The sequence below is a fragment of the Leptonychotes weddellii genome, chromosome 7 (assembly GCF_054177405.1).
Source record: "Leptonychotes weddellii isolate Sample4059 chromosome 7, ASM5417740v2, whole genome shotgun sequence".
Classification (NCBI taxonomy): domain Eukaryota; kingdom Metazoa; phylum Chordata; class Mammalia; order Carnivora; family Phocidae; genus Leptonychotes; species Leptonychotes weddellii.
The window spans coordinates 31,540,604-31,563,772 of record NC_138375.1 but is presented as its reverse complement, the minus strand read 5'-3'; the positions used below and the strand labels follow the sequence as shown (position 1 = coordinate 31,563,772).

The following is a 23,169-nucleotide window of genomic DNA, read 5'->3' as shown; positions in this document are numbered from 1 at the left end:
CACCCAGGCGCCCCAGGGAGTACTTTCTAAAGGCATGTTTACATTGTATTAACTTTCATTTGCCCTTACTCCTATCCGTGAGACAAAAATCATGTTAACAATAGTTTATCTATGAATAATAAGATTACAAGAGATTTTCTTCTCAGTGCTTTTCTTCCATAAAGACTATGTAACATTTTCTAGTCAGAAAAATAAGTATCTTTCTCTGAATGGGCTTAAGAGAACAAATTTAGCGTATAAACTTCTGCTACAAATCCTAAGGTAAATGTAGCTGAGTGGGAAAATGGTGTGATTCTTATTCCAACACTTTAAAGTAGATCAGAAGGTTCCAAGACAAAAGCCCAAAGAACAATCTAGCCTGTCACAAGACAGAGCTAATAACTAATATTATGCTCCTACAAAGCAAAATGGAAGAAGTAAGGCTATCTCTAATATTGATGTGTCACAGTCATTTACAATTACATGAATTATGGATGGTGCTATTCAGTTAAATATCAAGTTAGTTCTTAAGGAAATGAAAGCCCTTCTATAGTAGTCTAGGACATGTAATCTATCCAAAAATGAAAGCAATATAAACTTACTTACACTTCACACAGCCTTAGTACCATAATGCATTCTGCAAACTCTCAAATATTGATGACCAATGCAATAGTTTCTCATCTACACATGAACAAGTGCATATCTCACCCACCACAAATTTCAAGCTCACATATTTACAATAAAAAGAAACAAAATTAAAGGGAAAGGTACATTACATAATTATGACTGTTAAAATGCAGATCTGACCTGAGAGTGGTAAAGAGACCTGTCCTCCGCCAGGGCAGGGGAAATGTAGAAGCCTCTGAGCTCTCTATAACCCAGCAGTTAGCTTCCACAGAGGTGATGTACATGAGCACGCCTTGCTTCCTTATGCCATGTTATAGTTTGGATTTCTAAATCACCTTTCTTCTGGACACTCCATAACAACAACAAATTCCCTTTCAAAAAAATTAAATGAAAAAATGTGCTCGTCTTCGTATATGAAGGCGATGATACTGACTCACTGTCCCAGAGGGAAGCCATCTGCTTCACTGGACTCTATCTGGAAGTCAGCCAGGCTCATTCCAAAAGCTCACAGCTCTTTTTTCAGCTGTGGTTACAGATTTTGTTAATCCCCACATAATATTATCTAGTTCAAATGGTGACCAGGGCATCTACTTGGGTTCTCTGGTGACCACCGAATAGACAGAAGCTGGATATGGAGAGCTGGGCCCTACACCCACTCTAGCTCCTGGGGCTCCCAAAACGCATCGGTGCTCCTCACCAAGTGAACCAGGACAGCTCTGGGTGCATGTTGTAGGAGACATTTGATTATTAGAATGAAACACAAGTCTGAAACCTTACCTGCTTTGATTTCCAGACCTCAAGGACTGGCATGCCTGCAATAATAGAGTTGGGGTCTTCTTGAGCTGCTGAATTCACAGTGTCATTAGCTCCAATCACAAGAACCAAATCAGTGTCTACATAATAAAGGAAAAAAAGAGTAAATAAAAAACTCAAATGGGTCATTTTCACTTTTTCCAGGCAAATTATAGTGATCTGGACTTTAAAACAATAACAGAAGGTAATATTTATAGGACGCACACTTGTGCCAGACACCGTACAAAGAGCTTTATCAGAGAGGCTCGGTAACCTAGCCAATGTCACACAGCTAAAAAGCAGTAGGTCCTGCATCTCAGCCTGAGCACCCTGACGAGCTTGCATTATTATGCTTCCCCTCCCCCCAGGGGATCTGCCTAATCTGACTTTACAGTTTTTTTATTATCTCACAATGATCTTGCCAGTTATATTATTTTATAAGATTTGCATCCCATTTTCATCTTTTAAAATGACCCCCAAAAGATGCTATTTTGATGTCTAAAAGAAAATGGTCTAAGGGTCTGTACTGTATTAAAAGCTGGGTCCATAATTCCTGGAACTGGCAGGTTTCACACATAATTTAGCAACAGTGAAATCTGAAAAGGGGCATAAAATGGCCCAAATTCCCTCTTTAAGGACTATAATATAAATTACCTTAGAACTTTGCCAAAAATGCCATGTGAATGTAGATATACACACAACTTCATTATTTTCCTCTAATAAACAGTATTTTTTAAGTTTACAGTGGATACTTGCCAGAGGGAACCGGTTTAATTTTAACAAACATGATCTTGAGCCAAATGTCATTAACATTCAACATCTACCCAACGACAGCCATAAAGTACGGCACCTTATCTAGTGAAGTCCCAGTACTTTAAAGGAAAACAGAAAACTACTTTCTTGATCATGAGTTGGTACAATTGGAAGCCAGTAAAATCTCAGATGCTGACAAGAATTAGACATTAAATTATCAATAGAAGCAATTTTATAAATGAGGAACCTGAGGCTGAGGATCTAGTTCCAAAAGTGGAGTCAGAACCTGGATCCCAAAGCCAGGTCTCTTCAGAGTCCCTCTTCCACTGCCTCCTGAGATTTTCACCACCCTTCTGATCTCCTCCTAGGCCCCAAAACTACCCATGCCGCTCACAAGCCTGTTGTACCTTATTCAGTACTGTCTTTCGTTTATTTCATTTCAACTGCACACCTGCTAGGAGCAGGTTACTCTTCATCAGACTAGCAGGTCTTCAGTAATCCCACAATTTATGTCCTAAGACTGGTATTGCTTTATTCGGACGAAGAACAAGCTTCACCATCGCCCCCACTACTTACCTGGGAAATCATGGTTGATCTCGTCCATTTCCAACACAATATCATATGGCACCCCAGCCTCAGCCAGCAGCACATTAAGCTGACCAGGCATCCGGCCTGCAACTGGGTGAATTCCAAACCTAGACATAAAACAAATGAAGAGTTGGCCTTACATGATGGGCCAAAATGTACAGAGACCCCAACATCACCTCCAAATCTGCACACTTTGTTCTTGGCACCTCAGCTCTTCCTGGTACTATCCGATCTCTACAAGAGGGGCTAGAACTAATCCAGATATATGATCAATCTACAAATATTGAAGTTGGAGGTTTAATCTCTCCATATACACAAATGATAACTCCTCTCAAGAAGTAAGTGTAACCTTAGAACCTGACTCTTATGTTTTAAGTACAATGAATTTCCAACATTAGTAAATAATATCACCTTACATTTAATAAGCATTATGTTCTCTCATGATACTTTCTGATAAATCTTGCATCTTTAAAAACTTATGTAAGTCAGCCTGGAATTAAACACTTGCCATGAAAAATCAACATTATTCCATCAAAAGCTGACTCCACATTCAACTTTAACCTCCACGTTCAAAGCTGGAGAAATAAAATATTGTCATGTACAGGAGTTAAAGGCCTCCAATCTTTCTGAGAGTGATATGAAGCATAACTCCGCATCCCATGAGACAATGTGATAGCAACATGCTGGAGTGTTTCAAAGACAGAGTAAGACACACATCAGAGCTCTACACTTTTATCAAGGCAAAAGAAATCGAAGCATCAAGCAATTTCTTTCAACCGCAACCAAAATGGGATCTTTGGGGTTATTTAATCCAGCTTCTTGCCCACAGTAGTGATCTCTGTCTCCTCAGCACTGAGCACCATGCTTGACACATAGGCAGGGCTCAATAAGAAGTGAGTGAGTGAGTGAGTGAGTGAGTGAGTGAGTGAGTGAGTGAATCCAGAGAAGAAATGCATTTTATGGTAGTTCTTGGCAGGGATCCATCCAACCTCAGCTTAAATACTTTCAGTAACCAGAAACTTACTCCTTCCAGAGGTCTATTCCATTACTAGACAATCCCAAAAATTACATCACACACACACACACACACACACACTTACACACTCATATCAGCCAAAGAGAACCCCCATCTCATTGCTTTCCAAGGTCTGTAGTTTGGCCATCTGGAGCCTTAATGAGTCTACTCCCTCTTTCATATGTGGACTCCTCTGAGCGCTCCTAGGATGCCTACTAAGCAAAACATCCTCAATTCTTTCAACTATTCAGTGCTGACAGGACCCACTGCTGTCCTAGTCACCTGTTTCTACATTGTCAATATCCAGCTCAAACCTCAGGCCCCCAGAGTGAACACAATATGCTGGATGTGATCTAGATGCATAGGGCACAGCAAGAAAATCCCATCCTGAGATCTTTTACTGACAATGCCCAAGTCTGCATTGGCATTTACAGCCATCACAACACATTGCTGGCTCATACAAAAGTTATGGTCATTTAAGATGCCCTGTTACTTTTCACAGTAACTACTGCCAAATCAGGCCTCCCCATTTTTAACACAGGTTCTGCTAGGAACAGATTAAAGCAACAGAGGAATTGACACCTCCCCAAAAGTAGACCTGAAAAGAGCTTTAAAATGGCCTCTATATTGCCCAAATAGCTGATAATTGATTTTCTACATCTTTAAAAGTGATAACGAAGAGCCTAAATTATTAGGGGTCTTGTAATTGGGAGGGAAAAAAGACATCAAGTGACAAGTATTCTTTTATCAAATTCACTTTTATATCATCTTCCTTCTGGGATCACTAAATGTTCCCAAATAACAATTTATGTTAAAACAAAAACAGAAACCGGGGCTAAAAGGAAACAAAACAGTTACCTCTAAGCAGTTATACAAGAGATCATCGTTTTACTTCTCCTCTTTTTTAAATACATTTTCCCAATTTTCTATGAGAATGTATACTTTTGTGGGGGGATCAAACCATGTCATTGAAGGGTTTCGGGGAAACTTCGAAGGGCTAGGAAGCCAATGAGATCGATGTCCTTGGCCCAGCTGGGATCTTCCCAGTTTCACAGTTGCCAAAAGGAGGAAAACGTACAACTTTTTATGGTGGAAAAAAATTAACTTCATTTGAAATACTTAACTTCATGCTCTCCTATTATAATGCAATTTACAAATGATTTCTCATCTATTGTTTCATTCTATCCCTAATCATCTTTTAAAAACCTCCATCAAGAATTAGAATGTAGAGCAAGTGATTCAAGCCCAGTCCTCAGTGAAATAAATAAGGCTGTAGACCTGCATTCCTCTATCTAACAAAAAGAAGCAAGAATGTAGATCTATTTTGGCACAATGGCTAATGCTGGCTCTTCATGAGGTGCTATTCCATTTGTACAACTTTCTCAGTATACAGTTAAGCTGGGATTCAAACTCAGGTCTTTCTGTCTCAAGAGTCTGAACTTTTAACTACTTTATAATACAGTAGTATAGTCAGGCAACTTGAGAGGTATTTTGCTTAGTTAACAGCTCCAGTTCACTAGTTATGTTGATTTCGAGCAGGTTACTTAAGGACTCTCTGTGTCTCAGTTTTCCCACAGAGTAGTAACCAGCTGTTACTATAAGCCCACATCCTGCCAAGGGCTACAGAAAACTCTGCATAGAACAGGCTTGAGAAATACCTATTTATCTCTGCTTGAAGGAGTTCCAAAAATCCAATTCACAGTGTTCTTTGAGAATAATTGAGAGCCCAGAAAGTTTCAACAATGCTAAGAGCTATAAAACAAAATAAATATCTGCATGAACAAATAGACACAGGAGAAGAATGTGTCTCAGTATACAAAGTATCTACCACAATGTATAACTTTTACGAGCACCTGCTGAATGCTGGGGAAGTCTATTCTGAAAAATTACTCAGGGTGGGAGTTAGAAATTACCTGGACAGAATGAACTATTTCATCTCTTTCAACTATTTCATCATCTTTCCCCCTCAGTGGGCTAGCTGTAGTTTTATTCTAGTGAAAATAAAATTAAGGGCAGTCATTAGTTCACTCCAGACCACGGTCACCCAAACTCACCACCTCATAAGATTTTAAGTTCTTCAACCACAAATTCTCCTGTCATTTTGGGGATTTTAACAGTTCGACACTTGAGTATAATTTTAAAATGTTCTCTAAAGACAAGATTGCTTTCTTTTTAAACAGCACATTGTTATCCTAATGTCATAATCTATACCAAGTCAGAGTTTTCAATCATTCCTGAAAACAAAAGAAGTAAGGCAAAATACTGACAATTTATGTTCCCACTCTTCATGTGGTAATGTAAACCGTATTCAGTACTGTGGCTCTTTTCACACTGTCTCGGACCAAGCATTTCTGCAATGTCAACTGGACTCTTTGGTTGGGGTACCTACTTTAAAATTTAGTATTTTGTACAGTGGCAATAACATAAAATATTTTTTAAAAAATTCTCCAGGAACCGAAGCTTATGCTCAATAAATGGGGCTTATTATTACTAAACCTCAAATATGAACATAAATATCATTTTAATACTTTAATAATAATATAGTATTAGGGGCTCCTGGATGGCTCAGTTGGAAGAGCATGCAACTCTTGATCTCAGAGAAGTGAGTTCAAGCCCCATGTTGGATATGGAGCCTATTTAAAAAAAGAAAGAAAGAAAAAATCATAATAATATAGCACTTTAAGCATGAATATAAAAAACAGACCTAGAGAGAAAGTGCATTATATTAAAATAACTAAAATATACTGCTAAGCCTGATTATTGCATGAATATAAAAAAAGACAAGACATGATGAATGAAGTTTCAAAGGTGCTTGATTTTGTGAACAACGGCAGGGTGGTTCTCTCACATTCATGAAAAGGTACTCTTACTTTTATCACTGACTAGACCCAATGAAAAAACTAAACAACCAAATTTAGTTCTGGAAGCTATGGTTTAAAAGGATCAGAGAGTACTTGGCTAAGGTGCAAGAGAAACACAAAACATCTAATGACTTAGAAAATAACACACTCTAAGTGAAAAAAGATCAACTGGCTCAAAAAAAGGCAAAACATGATTTTCAAGCAGACCAAATCAAACAGAAGTGAACCAAATCGTCCTCATTTTCATAAAACAGAAGAAAAGAAAATGTATTCAAATGCACCAGGAAAGCATGGGGATAAAATAAATTTTTTTTATTTTTATTTTTATTATTTTTTAAAGATTTTATTTATTTATTTGACAGAGAGAGACACAGCGAGAGACGGAACACAAGCAAGAAGAGCAGGAGAGGGAGAAGCAGGCTTCCCGCGGAGCAGGGAGCCCAATGTGGGGCTCGATTCCAGGACCCTGGAAATCATGACCTGAGCTGAAGGCAGATGCTTAACGACTGAGCCACCCAGGCGCCCCCCCAAAAAATTTTTTTAATTAAAAAAAAAAAAAAAACTTTCTGTTAACTGTTTAAAAACAAATGCCCCAGTTAGGGAAAGTTTCCATCTTCTTTTCTGGGGTCAGGAAGAGAGAGGCTCAATGTGAGCTGATATACCATCCACCAGTTCAGTACAAAAAGGATTCAAGAGCATCTCCCAGGGGCGCCTGGGTGGCTCAGTCATTAAGCGTCTGCCTTCAGCTCAGGTCATGACCCCAGGGTCCTGGGATCGAGCCCCACATCGGGCTCCCTGCTCAGCGGAAAGCCTGCTTCTCCCTTTCCCACTCCCCCTGCTTGTGTTCCTGCTCTCACTATCTCCCTCTCTCTGTCAAATAAATAAATAAAATCTTTAAAAAAAAAAAAAAAAAGAGCATCTCCCACACATACACAAAGGATGGTTGGCTGGCAGTGGACATAATCAAGACGGTTGCGGCCGCTGAGACAGTCCTTCATTTAAGGGAGGACTGGGGAGGATTTAAAGCAATGGTCTTAACCACTAGTAAGAGACAGCAATGAAATTCAGGATTTCCAGAACTACAAGAACCAAGAACCACTCTACCTCAAGCCAGTGGTACTATATTTGCCACGAATTACTCATTTGTGCTCTTTTGAAATGTGAATAACAAATCTTGAACACCAAAAATTTCTCATAATCTTCCAGTCTTACTGATCACCAATAAGTGTTTCCTCCTTCCCCCAGGTCTGAACCTCTTCCCAAAACCTGATTTGTAAGACTTAAGGAAGACTTGCAGTCACTGTACTATGTGATATTTAAGGTCTGTACTAGTTTCTGATTGCTGCTATAACAAATTACCACATATTTAGTAACTTAAAACGACACAAATTGATTATCTTACAGTTCTGGAGGTCAGAAGCAGAAAATCAGTTTTCCTACACTAAAATCAAGGTGTTGGCACAGCTGCATGTCGTCTAGAGGCTCTAGGGGAAAATCCATTCCTTGCCTTCTCCTGCTTCCGGAGGCGCCCCCATTCCTTAGCTTGTGGCTGCATCCCTCTGACTACTGCTTCCACTGTCATACCTCTGTCTCTGACTCTTTCTTATGATTTCTTCTAGGACTCTCTCTGACTCCTTCCTCTCTGAGGACCCTAGTGATGACATGGGCCTGCCCAAATAATCCAAGATAATCTCCCCACCTCAAAATCCTCCCCTTAAATCTACAAAGCCCCTTTTGCCACGTGAAGTAACATGTCCACAGGTTTGGGGGATTGTAGGTGGACTCTTTGGGGGCATTATTCAGCCTACCACAAAATTCCTTTCCAGTCCTAAAATTCCATGAACTAGGGTTTCTATTTTAGCTGAATAATCCAATATATACTATGTAAATTACTTTTGGATTGCAATTTTGTATCCCTCCTTTACTCCAGTAAGTTTTTCATCTTAATTAATTTGTTTTTAATACTGCCCTTGCTTATCTTTAAATTAATCCATCTGGCCATCATCTCTATGCTTTAACTGACATGTCTTGGGCCAAGTTAGAAATCAAAGACCTCTAAATGTATTTGTTGTTATTGTAACATTTGATTAGCTACAGAGTGCATAAAGACATTATTTCTGTTGAGCTAGTTGTGAAGGGTAAATAATCACAAAGCTAACCAATATGTTACGTTGAATATCCCAAAGGACAGATCATTTTATATCTGTTGGCATAATAATTTATTATATAAACCTTAAGGCTCTAATGTTGGAGAAAAACACACACAAGGCTCTTACAAGAAAATGCCAGTGTTTTGAGAGAAATAACAGAACACACTGAATTTATAGAAATATATATGTGTACACTGATAAGTCAATGTGAGTTAATAACAACTCTGGCCCATGTAACTGGCCAATCTCCAAAGTATGTATTAAAGTTAATTATACCAGACATTGGTTTGGCCATGACCAGCAATTTCCAGGAACTGATGGCCAAAGCTCATCAATGTTCCATCATCGTATGAAGAATATCCAGAATTTGAAAATGCAAAGCCTACTAGCCTTTTAGTTCTTGCCTTTGAGCCATGAAAATTATCTTTATTGTACACATGCTTAACAAAGCAGAATCAGCTGCCCCTGTCCACAATAAGATTCTGCAAAAGAAAAATAAATACTAAAATGAGATCACAGAAAGATCTTCAACATTCCCAGAACTCTTTCTTGATGCACCTCCTCCTTATGATGCGCTGCAACAATAGTAACATCATAGTAACATAGTAACGTGTCTTATTTATCAGCACCCACAGCACCTGGCATTCCTTCTAGGGACTCAATGGGAGGGAAGGAAGGAAAGGGTTTTAAGTAACACAGTGTGCCCAGTGAGATGCATTGACTCATAGATGTTCTACATCTCTTTTTAGAGAAAGAAATTTAGGGAAGTAGTAAAGAACTGCAGTGAAAGGTCTGGAGTACCATTGCCTGGATTCACAACCTTTGGACAGTTTACTTCTGTATGCCTCCCTTTCCTCTGTGTGCAGTGGGATTGAGAATAAACCTCTTCAAAGGATTATCACGAGATTTAAGTGAGATAGTTCATATAAAGAGTTTTTCATACAAAGTACTGTAGACTAATGCCAAGTGTAATGAGCCTTTAATAAACTAACCTTCAATGATAATATTCTATTCAAGTACATCTGTGTGATACAAATGCTCATGTGTATTTTTCAAATAAATGCACCTTTTAATGATCATTTATATAAAAATAAATACACATTTTTACATTAAAACAAATGGTGGTTTGATGTCAACATTTTCTGAGTTGGTTTTCTAATTTTTACCTTAAAATTCCAATAAATATCAATATAGTCCAATAAAAGCCAGAAGTTCTTTGTATTCACAACTACATCGAAAGACTAAGAAAACTATATAGTCAATATATAGTCTGAGGCCAGTAACTGTGAATACTGGACTCAGTGGGAACACATTCATAACTTATATTCAGATACACACTTATTTGATAAAGTCAAATTCCAAAAGGCCACATTTAACCCTTCCACAGATACTATTAGGCAAAAAAGTATTGTTTCCTCAACTGACAGATACAACAAATATCATTATTAAGTCAGGATAATCTTTTCACTTATCTTGAAGCAAGAAAAATTTCAACACTTTTTGCTATTTTCCTCTCTCAAATATGAAAATGATAGTCTTTTGTGACACATTATATAATAAAAACGAAGGCCTCAGTCCTTGATTAAAGATAGACTCAGGCCCGGCTCAAAAAAAGTGGAATAATCTACTCAAATAAAACAACCTGATCTTCAGAGACTTTTAAATCACCCAAGAAAGAACAAAAAAAATTAAGAGTGAATACAAGAGCGATTTGTAAATATCGCGTGAACTGGATAAAACTTGGTAAAGAGGCAATTCAAAAAACACCACATTTTCTAAGCCTCTTTTAGAACACATGATGATAAAAACCCCATTCTTATACTTTTTCACAACTTCACATTAGATTTCAGACACCACATGTTCTAAAGGGGACACAACAATGTCAATTCCCATGATCGCAGGCCATGGAGACAATATGTCCTGACCAGGGTGCATTACAGCAGTTATTCTAGGACATGTGGGACTAGTAAAGAGTATAAAACATTCACCACATGGATCCTACCACAACTGTTCAAATAAACTACATTTTCCTTCTTGCATTATGGAAATATCCAGATTTAGTTCAGCAATAAAACATGAAGAAGAGCCAAGTAACCCAATTCAACCGTAAGACAAAGAAACTACAGTGACAACGGGGCCTCGTTCTACAGTATTTAGAGTGTTTTCTCCATTTTGCTGCCTCTTACTATTATAAATACTGATTTGTATTTCCCTGATGATGAGTGATGTTGAGGATCCTTTCTTGTGTCTGTTAGCCATCTGGTTGTCTTCTTTGGAAAAATGTCTATTAATGTCTTCTACCCATTTCTTAACTGGATTATTTGGTTTTTTGGTATTGAATTTTATTAGTTCTTCATATATTTTGGATACTAACTGAAACAGACTCTTACCTATAGAGAATTGGTGATTACCAGAGGGGAGGTGGGGGGGTGGGGGAAATAGGTGATGGGGATTAAAGAGGGCACTTGTGATGAGCACCAGGTGTTGTATGGAAGTGTTGAATCATTATATTGTACACCTGAAACTAATATAACACTGTATGTTAACTGGAACTAAAATAAAAGCCTAAAAAATAAAAATAAGTTAAAATAGACCTTAAAGATTCTCCAATTAACTACTTGCTAAGGCAGGACTCCTTTATTTAGAATTACACCAAATATGTGTGCACTGTATTCTGTCACAAAACAGGTTGGGAGCCCCACTGCAGATGCAATGAAGAGCCCCTGGTCTGGGCTACATACACCTTAAGGACTCTTGTATTCTATGTTTGCACATGGCAATGCTCCGTTCTGAGGAGGGCCTGTGAAGGTAATAAAAGGATCTTGGCACCTGGGTGGCTCAGTCGGTTAAGCGTCTGCCTTCGGCTCAGGTCATGATCCCAGGGTCCTGGGATCGAGTCCCGCATCCAACTCCTTGCTCAGCGGGGAGCCTGCTTCTCCCTCTCCCTCTGCTGCTCCCCGCTGCTTGTGCTCTCTCTCTCTGATAAATAAATAAATAAAATCTTTTTTAAAAAAAGGTCTGTTACTATATTCAATTATTTTTGTAATCTAATTGTGCATTTCACCTGTGAAAAATATGGTGGGACCAGAAAAGGCAGGTTTCTTTGGTTTATCACATTCTGATCAGAACTTCTGATTGACAGCTACACGTCACTGATTAAAAGCATAAGGAAGTTTTTTTTAAAAATAAATAACTGTAGTAAATGCAGTTTAGAATAAAAACATAAAACATGAAGCAGGGCATATGTTACACAAATCATCCTTACTGCTGGAAAGGCTGGGACCAGCTGGGTAGGGTCAGCTTATCCACCTAAAGAGAAACATGGTAATGGAAGTAGGGAAAACCCTCCTGACAAGGCCACTGCTGTCCACAAAAGCTAATGAGAAAGGCTGTGGAATCAACTTTCTGGCGAGGCTTCTTAAGGACAGACACCCACCTTTCTAAAATTGTGAAAGTCCTTAGAAGCAGTGGTTCAGACAAACTCGTAGATTCTCAATGGGAAAAAAAAAGTTCATTTAATTTTCTAGAACATTCCAATAGCCAGAATTAGAGAACATTATGTACCTTTCATTCTTCTTTTTGAAGGCAAATCAGGGCTGACCTGCTACTCTGATCTGAAATCTGGTATTTATCTATGGCCTCCCCTTCTTCAGGAAAAAAAAATTATGAATGCTAAAGAGCTTACAAAAATGTGTCTCAGGGGCACAATTTTTCTAATACAGAATAATAGAACCTGTTCTATGACTGTGAATGAGAAAATGTTTAACAAAAGGCTACAGTCCCATTTTCCATTTGTGTATGTGGCCTGTGACACTGAGGTCACCAGAAGAGTGAGAAGTCATCTAAAGAGGATCAGGCCAGATGATAGTGCAAACATCAATGGAGCCCTCTGCAGAACCACATCACAACACCGCCCGTTCCCCTCCGAGGATGTTTTTATAGATTGTGCCCAAATCTGGCTTTTCCATCACTGAGCCAAATCCAGCCACCAAGCCCAGAATAGAAACTGTATGACAACTGACACGCTTTTTATTTCAAAGTAACCAACAAGACTATGAAGAATGATATCACAGAAAAAACTGAAATTGTATTGGCCATTCATGTTCTAAAATATTATATTCTGGCATACTGCAGAGACTTGGTAAAAAAATATGCATAATTTCTTCTTCCTGTCTGAATAACTTTCATGATGCTGTTGGAAAGTAATGGCCAGTGAAGCACCGTAAGATGGAAACTGTAAGCAAAATATGGAAGAATTGGAACATGAAATGAGAAACGGGCTTTTATTTATTTATACTCCACCATGTTTATGTGACCCTCACTGAAGAACCTCAGCTCAGAGTTTATTATGACTAATACTAGAGCAAGAAGCCGAAAAACACCCTGATGGTCAGAGGCCATGATCAGTAGTGAGAGCTTCTCCCTCAGACCACCAGAACTCCCGTGACAAGACAGACCGAGCAATGAGTCCTAGAATGAATGGTAAGGCAGAGGCTGTACAAAGCATCCAAATCACAGGCTTTCTTTCCGCCACACCAATATGCTGTGAACAGCATAAACAGAAAGCCAAAGCCAAATTCTGGCCAACAGTCAGGATCTGGGAGGAACAGGGTTGCCTTCTAGGAGCACAAGAGACACCTCTGAGCTGAGAAATTACTGGCAATTCTACACAATAGGCCGAACACAGACGTGAGTGAATGCACATACTTTCTTTGGTTTTCCTCTCTTCCACCGAAAGCTTCACCCATATGACTAATGACACAAATAACGCCCACCACACCCATCTTCCTACCACTATGTTGTTCAAAAAGGCAGGCTCAGAGCAAAATGCAAAGAAACACACCATATTCTTTCAGACAACCTGAAGCACTGGCTAACTCATTACCTAACAGTACCAGTCACAGCTCTGAAACTCTGATGCAATGGTCTGTGCTACAGCTATGTGTCATCCTTTGCACCAGCATCTGAGCTGAAGACACAATGGGGTGTAAGTATCTCCAAGCCAGAATATTTTCAAGCCTATTAAATCACCTCCCAGTCAACGTACACTTCACAGGCTCAGGAATTTTCATCTGTGTATTCACGGATGTATTCTCAGGACCTAGAAGTGCCTGGCACAAAACACTATGTAATCAGTTGTTCAGTGAATGGTCATTACCATGAATAGTCACGTCTAAAAAGAACGTATTGCAAAGCTGTCATAAAAATGCTAAGGGCGCCTGGGTGGCTGTCGGTTGGGTGTCTGCCTTCAGCTCGGGTCATGATCCCAGGGTCCTGGGATCGAGTTCCGCACTGGGCTCCCTGCTCGGCAGGAAGCCTGCTTCTCCCTCTCCCACTGCCCCTGCTTGTGTTCCCTCTCTCGCTGTGTCTCTGTCAAATAAATAAATAAAATCTTAAAAAAAAAAAAAACACAAATCTGAGAAGGCTGAGCTCTATTTACTTGAATTACATGTAACCCACAAAAAAAAGAAAATCCAGTTAGATTGACAAAATATCTCATCCTGAAATATCTTCGAAGAGTGTATTCCTAAGCAAAACTAACATATTTAAACCTATAGCCATGCCACACGAGACTGTAAAACACTATTAAACCATAAATACCACTAGCGGCTAGATGTGTTTAGACAGAAAATGAAAAAAAGATTAAATGTTTTTAAAAACTTGCAAAGAAACTCATGTTACAAGTAGCATAAAAGGTTTAAAATATCCGCTGGACAAATAACTACTCTCGTTTGCATTCTGACCCTCCTTCTACTCTATTTCTCCTAGCACACTATCACATTAAATGGAATTCATTCACTGATTCATTTGTTTATAGGTTTGTTTTCTTCATAACTGTACACTTTTGAGAGAGGCAACTGGACTTATGCATCCTTTTATCTCCATACTTTTATCTCAATACCTGATAAAAATAAATTTCTATCAACAAATTATTAATAGAAAGATATAGTTGAACATTAACAAGAAAACAATGTATAACATCAGTTAACCAATCAAAGAAATTGAAATGTGGTTTCATAAATTCAAAAGACTTCTGTGATAATCCAAGCAATAATGCTTTCTGAAAAGAAAATCGAACTGTGATTAATTGCAAAAAGAAAAAAACTACACCTCTTTCTCAGAATTACTCAGTGGGAACATTATTTCTGCTTTATAATGAAAAGCCCATTGTATGGATCCAAAGATTGGGAAATAAAGAGAAAAAATGTCTACACTCTCGTAGTGTAAGATTTTTATAATAAAATGCTTTTAGAGATCAGCCATAAGTTAGGTAAGTTACAGAGGTGTTCTGGACAACTGGAAAGCAACAATATACTGGCCACTAAAGAAAGTCTAGGTCAATGAACACTCATGAGCTCTTGTCATGAAATGTCATGTGCTTCATTATGTAATCTCAGCTCCCGGTGAGCATGTTCTGACTATAGCCAAAGTAAAGGAAAACAGGAGTGTCTCTAAATCAATCATGGGCCATGAAGCCAGACTGTATGACAGATGCAATTTTTCTTGGCACCACTTGGGCATAACTAATTGATGACAATCGTATGTCCACACTGGCACATTTCCACGGGGGATGTGTGTGAATATGTCACCACATCTGGATGCTAGGCATGCTGGGTCCTAAGGCACAAAGATCTACTAAAACGAGAGGCCCAGCAGCTGTGCTCAATGAACACCGTGGGAGCTCCACAGGGTGATGAAAGGACTAAATTACTGCAAACTGTAAATACAGATTTATTTCATTAAAATAGGAGGTAACAAAAAAAAAAAAATAGGAGGTAACGCTGCAGCCATCTCTTGTGCAAACAGACATTTGTCTCCTAAAAAAAAAAAAAAGGTAGCATCTATGGATACACATATTCCTAGCTCCGTCGAGAAAATATGCATTTCTCTGAGGAAAAAGATGACGATGCACATGAGACAAAATCAACAGTTTCTATGACTCCCTTTAAATAAAAAAATCCCTATTCAATAACTAGCAAGGACAAATAGGATAATCTACTGTCACTGTGTTAGCAATAGTTCTAGAATCCTCCATTTAATTCAAACATGAAATCTGCATAACTTGTTATATAGCCATGTTGAAAATTCAACAGATCACAGTAAAAAAAAAAAACTATTAATATATAATTTCATCTTAATATGAAATTGATCAATATAAGTGGTTAACGTTTCCTAACTCACAAATAGAGAAATTAGACTGAACAATTTTACTCTGATCCTACATAATAAATTATTAATAAGTTGATTATTAAAGAACTATTTGAACAAACTATGACAATTATGTGAAATGACAGAACGCTCTCTCACATCAAGTCTGACATCCTGTTCATAAAATTACTTCAATAAAGCACAAATTATAACTGAGATACTATTTATATATGTTTAATTAAATATCTCCCATAAATCTTAAGTAATTATTTTTCCCCCGCAGGGTGACAGAAATCATCCTAAAACAGCAATTTATCTTATGTCCTCACGGATCAAAGTCAAATTTTAATCAGGTCAGAAACTGAGATTTAATTTGTTTCATCCCTTTTCTTTCCAGATCATTTTTTCCATCCCTCTTATTCTTTTCCCCTCACATCCTGCTTCCATCAAGCTACCCTACAGTCATGATGCTCCCCAACTTCGCATCCACCTCACTCTGGACCGATTTTCCAAGATGTCTGGTTAACACAGGCTGGTCAATGGGTATTAGAGAGGGACGTCAGATTAATCACTCCCTTCCCAAAAGATAACTAAGACAGGAAAGCCATCTTTCTCTACTTCATTAAGATTGTCACTCATATCCTAAACATTTGTGGTGATAGAAGGCATTACTAATACATTGACTTCTTACATGTGGACTGAATAAAGAAAACAACTTCTTTTTAGGAAAATCATAAAAGATTCTTTGACACATCCTTTCCTTATGTAGGTCTGCAAATGCTTTAAGTGGCAAGCGTCTGGTTAAAAGGGCAGCCCTGTACAATACCGGATAAGAAAACGGGCAATGGTGACCAAAAATGAGACTTCATATGTGAAAATCAAAAAACAAAGTCAGGGCGGCACCTGGGTGGCTCAGATGGTTGGGCGTCTGCCTTCGGCTCAGGTCATGATCTCAGGGTCCTGGGATTGAGCCCCACATTAGGCTCCCTGCTCAGCGGGGAGCCTGCTTCTCCCTCTCCCCCTCCCCCACTCGTGCGTTCTCTCTTTCTCATGCGCTTGCTCTCTCTTAAATAAGTAAATAAAATCTTTTTTAAAAAGTCAGTGATTTTTCTCATCTTCTATCTTCAATTTTCTAAGACTATACTAAACATGGAAACATCTACATCACAGAAAAGCTGGTCCTACCACAAAATAGTATTTTGACTCTCTGTATATGAAAAACACTAACTATGGATCACAAGAAGGCAGAGTGGGGAAGGAGTGAGAGAGGGAAGGAAGGGAGAAAATGCAGCTGATACTAAAATGTTAGATCCACTTGGGGCACCTGGGTGGTGCAGTCAGTTAAGTGCCAGACTCTTGGTTTTGGCTCAGGTTGTGATCTCAGGGCCCCGATCTCAGGGTCGTGAGATTGAGTCCCGCATCAGGCTCTGCACTCAGCGGGAGTCTGCTTGAGATTCTCTCTCCCTCTCCCTCTGCCCCTCCCACTCATGCTCTCTCTCTCTCGCTCAAATAGGTAAATCTTTAAAATAAAAAAATAAAATGTCAGATCCACTTATTTCATCATGTAAGTCTCTTCACCACTATTAATAGCTGGGACATTCAGGATTCTGCACCCCATCTTGCATAGACACTATGACTAGTTCTGGGCAAATGGTTGAGCTTATTATCTTATCATTTGTCCCAGAAAAAGTGTAAGATAGACATCTAAAAGGAATTTTCATTAATAGACATTAACAGTTTTTTCAACACACGTTAACATTCTGGTGAACAAACGAATTATATTTACTAAATAGAGTTTGCTTGTCTCTCTGACTTATGGTACCATGTCAAAGAAGCTGCAAGAGAACCAGCTTCTCTAGCAAAGAGGCAGCAGGTATCTACTCCCAGGGACAACTCCAGACAGTCCCTTCACGGACTCCAGGACAGGGATCCAAAGGTGCACAGGACCGATGCAAAGTACTACAAGGGTCTGTCACCCACTGACCCCATCTTTACATCCCTCAAACCCTTTATCCAAGGTCATGGGGAATAATCTGGAAATGCAGAGTTCTCAAATTCTCCATTTGCTCAAGATCCTCCAAGAGCAGAGTCTAGTGCCCAAATGCCAAGTGGCAGGCACAGCTACTACCCTGATTCTTATTCCAGAAAGTGTATGGTGTTAGGAAAAGAACATTTGCACCAGTCTTGGTGAATATGAGAGAATATGACAGCGAACCCAGTCGGACATTAACCAGCCCACAGGATCACCACCGGGTCTCACTCAGTCTTCAAAGACCTCTCATTTGAGATACTTTTCTTCAGTCAGTGTGAACACCAAAAACCAAAAAGGGACAACTCAATGTGGTTCTAATGATTTATTTGACCTCCTTCCCCAAATCCAACCAGAAACAACTTCTGTTTTTCCCCATTAGTAAAAATCCTGGAATTCAGTATAATAGTTTCCCTTTCTAAAATGAGCCTGTATTTAGGTTCTGTGGTATTAGAGACAGCAAAACGAGGTAGCCAGAATAGGGTTTTTACAACTCAGTTTCTTTACCTGTGATTACATATGTACAACTCCACTGTAAGTAAGAAAATCATCCAGATGCAAGTCATCGCTTCTCCTTTTCTCTCTCTCTCTCTCTCTCTCTCTCACACACACACACACACCTCACAAGATTCGTGCTACAAGCACTGACCTGACTTTCTTGCCCTGTTCTGAGAGCATCTTCACCAAGTCGGCGATGGGGTACTGCGCTTTGGCTGCACAGAGACCATAGCCTGCAAAGAACATGAAGCACACAGAAGAGGGTGATTTTTATTTGGAAATCTTATGAATAATAATTTCTCCCTTGATCAAGACATATTTTTATGCCAAGGAAGGCAATCCGCTAACAGGATGAGACATGAAAGCAAACTTCTGGCCTTTTTAAAGTATTAGTCTAAATCTCAGATTCAAAATCTAATGGTCCCTCCTCAGTCTTCTGCCTTGTTTGATACTGCTGGGCACTCCCTCCCCACACACCACACCGCACACACACTTGTGTATGCACACACTTTGTGTGTGGGTGCCCCTGTGGCTCACGTAAATGGCTTCAAACCGTCTTCATACTTGGTTTTGAGAAGACTGCAGTTCCCTGGTTCCCCTCCTCACTTTGTTACTAGTCTTCCTTGACATCCTTGAATAGATCTCCTTCTGTTTCCCTTAAACAATGAAACTCCCCAGGGCCTTGGCTTTGCCCGTCACACTCTCCTTGGAAAGTCTCGGCCTGTCCCATGGCTTCAAGAACCATCTGATGACTCCCAATCTGTGTCCAGCCTCAGCCTGTCCTTTAGCTCCAGGATGGCATGTCCATTGTCCTATCTCCACCTCAAACTTAATGTCTCCTAAAAAGAACTTAAAAATTTCCCCCTCTGCCAAAAAAACCCAAAAGTGCTCCCTATTTCTGATGTTATTACAGGTGTAACCACAAACTGCAGTCCTCTTCCTTCTTCTTTAACCCCTACATTCTGTCCACTCCCCCTGTACAATCAGTCTCACCTGTCCCCGCTCATCTACCCCCAGTTTTCCAAATACCAAGTGTCTGCTCAGGCTGTTCCCTCTGCCTTCCCCACGCCCAACACCATCTATCCTCAAGGCCCAAAACAAACCCTCACATCCTAACAATGCTTCTTAGGTTCCTCATGATTAAAAAGAAAGTGTGTCTACACGGTCTAATCTAGCCCTTATCATAACCCACCGTGCACTATTTATTGATCTGACTTCTTCCCTGGATGGAAAATGTCTAAAAAAAAAAGAGTGTGCCCTTTACATCTTTCCACCTCTACACTCCAGTTGTGTTTCTCACCAGGTAACACTAACGCCGCCTTGGCTGGGACCATTCATGATGCAGGGATGTCCCAGGTAATACAACATATTTAGTGTGTCTGCTCTCACACACTAGTGGACAGTAGCAGCCCCATCTGTGAGACGAAAACCCAAATCCACAAGTTTCAAATGCCTCTAGAAAATGATACTGCCCCAATTGAGAAGGCTTGCACCTGAACATTCAATTCTGCTAGTGTTTGGTATTTACATCTTAGCATATAACCAACCAGCAAACCACCCACATGTCAAATCAATAGATTTCCTTTATAGAAAACTCTTATAATAGCGTAATAGAGTTAAAATCTTAATCTGAACCCAACGTGTTACCTGTAATACCACAGCATTCTGTGGTACGATTAAAGAAAAATGGAGCTAACCCTCAAAAAATTAGGGAATTGAGGCTGGGAGATTAAATGACTTGGTCAATGTCAGGTCAATTGTTAGAGGCAAAATTAAGAACAAAAGTGAAGTGTTATCACTCCCAGACCAAGTTCTTTCTATTAGGCCATGTTACCTCATCTTATTGGAAACCACATGATTATCAATGATTTTTTAAATATTTACTTTTGAAAAAAAAGAGATTAACATTTACTAGCATTCACTGAGTCTAGATACTTTCATATACTATATCTAATTTAATATTGACAATAATTCCAAAAACTATCAATGAGGAACAAATAACCAAAACTCAAAGATGACTAAAACATTATGTACAGAATCACAGAAAGACATGGCTAGAACCTACCACATCGATTTGTAAAATCTCTATGTGATCCCCAAAATATTAACCCTAAGCTGAGGATTCTCAACATTTTTTAGTTGGTAATCATAGGGTTGCTTCTGTTTCCATCGCATTTTCAAAAATGGATAAGTTCCAATTCAATTTTTTTCCTATTATAAGAAACTGTATTAACATAATCAATTCCAATAGCGATTACAGGTTGTTTGCTTTTTTTTTTTTTTACCTGGAGTAATAATAATGCTATTAGCTTCTCGAATCATGTCAATTGCATTGTCAAGGTTGATTTCTGTATGTGTGCCAGAAATTTCCATGGGTTTTCCACCAGCTGTTGAAGTAGTACCATAGCCTCCAAGAATCACATTAGCCAGGGAGCGATTCATTGCCTGGAGAGCAAAATTATTAGCTGCGAGAGTTTAATCCACATAACTTTTTGAAAGTGGTATGAACCCTGTGTATATGATATTCATAATCATTTTAAGAGGTTTATTTGATCATCTAAAAAAATCACATAGATCACATCTATAAAGTCAACTGTACACAGATATATTTTCAGTAAAAGTTAATTTTAAAAAAGAATTTAATGGAAAATTACCAATAATATTAAGAAATTAATGAAAAATTCAGATCCAGTTATTACTGTCCATGTACTGATTAAGCAACTTCTACCTCCATATTCACATGTATTTCACCAGAGTAAAAGAGAATGGTATCTATGAGAAATTTTCCAAGGTGACTACAGATGTCTCAGGTGAATCCTGCTACCAGCTGTAAGCTGTCAAGAGACTAAAAGAAGGAAAGGAAAGCTATCCACGGCATTTAGAAGTCTGCTGCCCTCTGTCGTCAAGAAAAAAAGAAATGTGGGAGTTGATAAGGTCTTATTTTCCAAATCAACTACATACAGCTCCAGGAAGCTGTAACAGAAGTGACTAGATTCATCATTAGGCTCCTAAAATATTTACTTCCAAAAAGGTAGATGAGTAAGTTCATACACTGTTTCATTAAAACTTACACCTGCCCTTTTAACTGGAAAAATAATCTCGGAAAAGAAATCAGAGGAAGGCATGTTCATTTACAATCATCCAACAATGTGCCACACAAATGCGACAACTGAAACATGACAATGGCATGTGTGTTTCTAAAACAGTTCATCTGTAGACCTCGGGAACTGGGGTAGTAAAAGACAAGACAAGAAGCTAGATGGCTTGGGTAACCAAATGCCTTTTAAGAATTCAAATCACTGTAAATGAAGAAAGCAGTCATTTTACATGATCATAAACTGGATTTCTCACTTCAGAAAAAAATCCAAAAAATTATTAAACCCTATTTTAAGGGCTATAATAAACATATCATTGATCCATTGTTTATTCCATGTAAAAGCTATATAAGTGTTAATCTATCACTTTTTTAAAAAAAGACAATACTTTATTATTAAAGAACAAAAAGCACCTGAAGATTTTCAGTGACAAGTAACACACTGGGAGAAAAAAAAATCATGACCATCCATCCAAAAACAGCCCAGCCTGCTACCATCTTAGTGGAGACAGGTACATACACTGCTCAAGTGGGACAGAGGTAGAGGCAGGGAGGAAAAAGCAGCAGAGAAGATAAACAAAGAGCCATTAAAGGCAGCATATCAATAACATAAACATGATGAATCAAAATGTTGTCAGAATTTTTTAAGTTGTCCTTTTGACTGAAGCTCATCTCTCAGACACAGCATTCACACTTTAGAGAGCCCAAACCCCAGTAAACTGGTCTAAGATTATTACATACAAAATAAATACCCTCAGAATACCTTTACATATTTATGAAGAGATAAGAGGGTCAGAAAAATCAATAATGCTTTTAATTAGGTATATAATCCCAACCTGACATGAAGATGTAAATTCTTAACCCAACCTCCTATACTTAAATCCAAGTTCTACTGAAAATCCAAATAGCCATACCTGAGATTTCCAAACATTCAATTTGTGGATTTTGACAAATTCTTTCTAGTTTTGAATTAGAAGATTCTGAAATTAAATTACCAGAAATATGTTCTACCAAATGTTTGCCTTAAAAACTGGTTCAAAGGACTATTTCAGACATTGATGTATTTCTGTCATAGATAACTTCTTTTAAAAAAGTCAAACCCACAAAGCAGCTCCATCACCTGCATCACACAGTCCTGCAGAGGGACAGATGTCAGAGGGACATGATGTAGAGGGACAGATATACAAGAATATGACCACTTTATTCTAACTTGGCTTAAAAGGAACCATTCTATACAAAAAATACAGATTCGAAGGGACACATACCACCTCCGGTGTTTATGGCTATCTACAATAGCCAAACTATGGAGAGAGCCCAAATGTCCATCGACTGATGAATGGATAAAGAAGATGTGGTATGTGTATACAATGGAATATTACTCAGCCATCAAAAAGAAAGAAATCTTGCTGTTTGCAACAACATGGATGGATCTAGAGGGCATAATGCTAAGTAAAATAAGTCAGAGAAAGACAAATACCATATGATTTCACTCATATGTGGAATTTAAGAAACAAACAGATGAACATAGAAGGAGGAGGAAAAGAAAAAAAGGAGAGAGGGAAACAAGCCATAAAAGACTCTTAAAAATAGAGAACAAATTGAGGGTTGATGGAGGGAGGTGGGCAGGGGATGGG

At 38.7% G+C, this 23,169-nt stretch overlaps 1 protein-coding gene and 1 pseudogene across 4 annotated transcripts in view; one reads left to right on the top strand and one right to left on the bottom strand.

Moving 5' to 3' along the window:
* Window positions 1–23,169, bottom strand: part of NNT (nicotinamide nucleotide transhydrogenase) — an 89,823-nt gene that overhangs the window by 2,099 nt on the left and 64,555 nt on the right. For all 3 annotated transcript variants that reach the window (XM_081826084.1, XM_081826083.1, XM_081826085.1), the window contains exons 18-21: window positions 20,727–20,886; window positions 18,593–18,674; window positions 2,728–2,846; window positions 1,384–1,499 (exon numbers count right to left, since the gene is read on the bottom strand). In XM_081826084.1, the coding sequence (XP_081682210.1) occupies window positions 1,384–1,499; window positions 2,728–2,846; window positions 18,593–18,674; window positions 20,727–20,886 (477 nt within the window). The remainder of the gene's footprint in view (window positions 1–1,383; window positions 1,500–2,727; window positions 2,847–18,592; window positions 18,675–20,726; window positions 20,887–23,169) is intronic.
* LOC102725870 (glyceraldehyde-3-phosphate dehydrogenase pseudogene) overlaps window positions 1–23,169 on the top strand; it is a 271,823-nt pseudogene that overhangs the window by 185,472 nt on the left and 63,182 nt on the right. The window lies entirely within an intron of this gene.